Source organism: Vombatus ursinus, unplaced genomic scaffold, assembly GCF_900497805.2.
Source record: "Vombatus ursinus unplaced genomic scaffold, bare-nosed wombat genome assembly UNPS02014820.1, whole genome shotgun sequence".
In the NCBI taxonomy this organism is placed as follows: Eukaryota; Metazoa; Chordata; class Mammalia; order Diprotodontia; family Vombatidae; genus Vombatus; species Vombatus ursinus.
Genome location: NW_020954598.1, coordinates 20,723,633 through 20,726,620, shown reverse-complemented (window position 1 = coordinate 20,726,620; position 2,988 = coordinate 20,723,633). Strand labels below are relative to the sequence as shown.

At 49.3% G+C, this 2,988-nt stretch overlaps 1 protein-coding gene across 1 annotated transcript in view; it reads right to left on the bottom strand.

Annotated features, from left to right (window-relative positions):
* Positions 1-380: 380 nt before the first annotated feature.
* DUSP7 (dual specificity phosphatase 7) overlaps positions 381-2,988 on the bottom strand; it is a 12,344-nt gene continuing 9,736 nt past the window's right edge. Inside the window, exon 3 of the mRNA XM_027837015.1 lies at positions 381-2,141. Coding sequence (XP_027692816.1) covers positions 1,834-2,141 — 308 coding nt within the window. The 3' untranslated portion in view covers positions 381-1,833. The remainder of the gene's footprint in view (positions 2,142-2,988) is intronic.

Below are 2,988 nucleotides of genomic sequence, written 5' to 3'. Positions count from 1 at the left end.
AAGCAAAACCGGCCCTCTCTAACAAACCCTTATTTGCACATCAGATGCATCTTTCTGGGTTGTTGAATGCAGTTCGTTTTGTTTTTGTTTTTTAAAAATAAAAGAATTAAAAATGAAAATAAAAAAAGGAACCATCCACAGCCCAGGAAGCTGTTTGGTCAGCTCTCTCAGCCATGACACGTTTTTAATAATTCATGGCCCCAAAATTCCCTGAAAATAAAACCCTCGATGAGGTCAGATGCAGTGAACACATTCTCCATTTGCTCTGAGGCTCCCACACTCTTCCTCCCACTCCCACCTTGTACCCTCCTCAACCCCCAAAACATCATTACGAAAAGGAGGACCCCTCTCCCCTGATCCCCCCCCTCCCCCCCCCCATGGATATCACTGTCCTTTCCTCCCACTCCTCTAGCTGCCTCCCCTGGCCCCTCTCCATTTTCTTGACACCAGGCAGAAACAGAAACAAGTCTTCTCTTTGCAGAAGGCACGGCAGGACAGGGGTTACTCCAGCCGGATACTGGGAGTGGGCCTGAGTTCCGGATGTTGCCGGTTTGAGGAAATTGACAGAGGTGTAAGAAGAGAGAAACTCCAGAAGTAAAGAGGGGTCAGAACAGACCCCTCACCCCACCCCGATTCCCAAGCCTATGCCCCGATTTAGATGCCCCAGCCCCCCACTCAGGCTAAACCAAAAGGTAGTGAGTTAATGTCAGGTCCTCAATGGCAGTGTTCCCAGCACAGGATACTAGGTCAGACCAGAGGGCTAGCACCCTCCCTGGATCCACTGCCCAACACCATAACTCTGTCCTTGGCCCTTCCAGGTAGGATGTCTTTGAAGAATGAGCAAGGAAAGGAGGCAGATTTACAAACCCCCAAACCCGAAGATAACCCAGAAGCAATTGCAGCTTAAGCGTCATCTCCATCAATTCAGTGCAGAGTTGGGGGTGGTGGGGAAGGAGAAGTCAAAGGAAGAAGAAGGGAAGAGATTTACAAATGGGCATCGGCCTTTCTGACCCTCATCCCTTCCTCTTAAAAGCCAGCAGCTGAGCACCCTCTCAAAGAAGGACCCAAACATGCCAGGACAATACCCCAAGGCTTCACAAATGTGCAAAATGCATTTGGTCAATTGAGACATTGGATATTTTCTCCTTTAAAAAAACACTAAACAAAAACTGAGAACAATCTTCTTTCTCTCTCTCTCTTCTTCAAAGAGGAACAGGAGAAAACACTGGTTTTTCCACAGCCCACCATTGTCTGTACACATGGTCAGAAAATTACATGCCTTTTTTTTTCTTTTAAAACGAGTTTGAACGCTCTGTACTCCAGAGAGCTTGGCTTTACCTGCCCCCCTCCCCCATGACAAGAGTAAATTCAAGCTTGTATCTTAAAAAAAAAAAAAAAAGATAAAGAAACAAATGCCACCATGATCTCGGGGCTCTTCGGGAAGGTTCCCAAGGGTGCTGGCACCTCCCAGTTTGCCGGCTGATACAGGTACGTGTCCAGGCTTCCCCACTGCAGAGGCTGCCAACGACGGAAGAGGGGGCAGAAGGCACCTGGGGCGACTGCCCTCCGAAATCACCACCACAAATCAGGATGCTCAAAGCAGCTCCCGACTCAGAATATTTTCTCTTCCATCTTGAAAAGCAGCAAACAGATCTTCCGTGGCTTAGGGGAAGCAAGTCCTCTTAGGGTTGTGGCCCGTAGAGGAAGGGGCCCACAGGCGATTTTCACCAGCGGCCCACATTACGTGGTGTGTTTTGTTTTGTGAAATGCTTGAAGCTCCAGTTCCTTTGCAAGAATCCAAATGCTCGCCCCCCACCCACGGGGGCCCCGGCCTCATGTAGACTCAAGAGTGTTGAGCTGGAAAAGGTTGTGATTGGTGGGTGTTGTAAAGTACAGCTGCTCGCTAGGGACGCGATTGTCACAGGGACTGCTGAGGCCCAGGGTCCTCTCAAAGTCCAGCAGCTGCCCCATGAAATTGAAATTTGGAGAGATGTTGGACTTTTTCCTCTTTACAAAGTCATAGGCATCATTCAGAGACAGGTTCAGTTTCTGCATCAGGTAAGCCACGGTGACGGTGACGGAGCGGCTGATGCCCGCCAGACAGTGCACCAGGATCCCGCACTTGTTGGAGCGAGCCTCATCTGAAACAGAGGGAAGGAAGAAGGACGGATGGGTGAGTGCCTGCGTCCAGAGCTGGCCAATCTCCCACCCAGGACTTAGCCCATTGTGCATTCACGGGCACAGCAACGGACCGCTAAGGGTTTTTGTGTTGTCTATTCAAACAGCCCAGAAAGTCCATGGGGGATGGGGATGGTTACAGTGAAAAGGGAACCAGGGCTCTCACCAGAAGGGTGACCTTGAGCCAGTGCCTTAACCAACTCCAACTGGCATTTCCTTGTCAGTAAAATGAGCCCTGCTCTCCTTCTCTCATAGAACTGGGGGGCAAAAGGAGCCTTAGCAATCATCTAGTTCAATGCCTTCATATCACAGAACAGAATCACCAGAAGTGAAGAGACTTGCTCAAGGTCACACAGTTCAGTAAGGGGCAGGGCAGGACTAGACATTCAGGTTTAATTGTCTCTCTGCTGCACCACAGGGCCCCTGGTCTCTACCAGCTCGTAAAGCGTACCGTGCAGGTGTGAGTCCTGATTATCCCTATTCTTTGGTACAGCCCACCCTGGGCATCATGCAGGCACACTTTACTCTATGCAACAGCCATGGTTCTCAAAAGTGGGCTAGAAACCTTTTTTCCCCCTCTCCTCAGTCAATCAAATTCTTTTTTTCATGAACAAGAGGAACTTGCTATTTAAAGGCACTCTGTGGTAAGTCATGAATCATTACCCTTAAATTTCTTTAGCATAACCTGGATTTTCATACATGTGACTTGCCTAGAGCAGGGCTCCCCCTCACAATGAATGCTAATCAGAAGACTCAGCTCTGACCCTTAAGGATTCACTCACCCCTTCCAATCCTCAGGGACCACTTAGC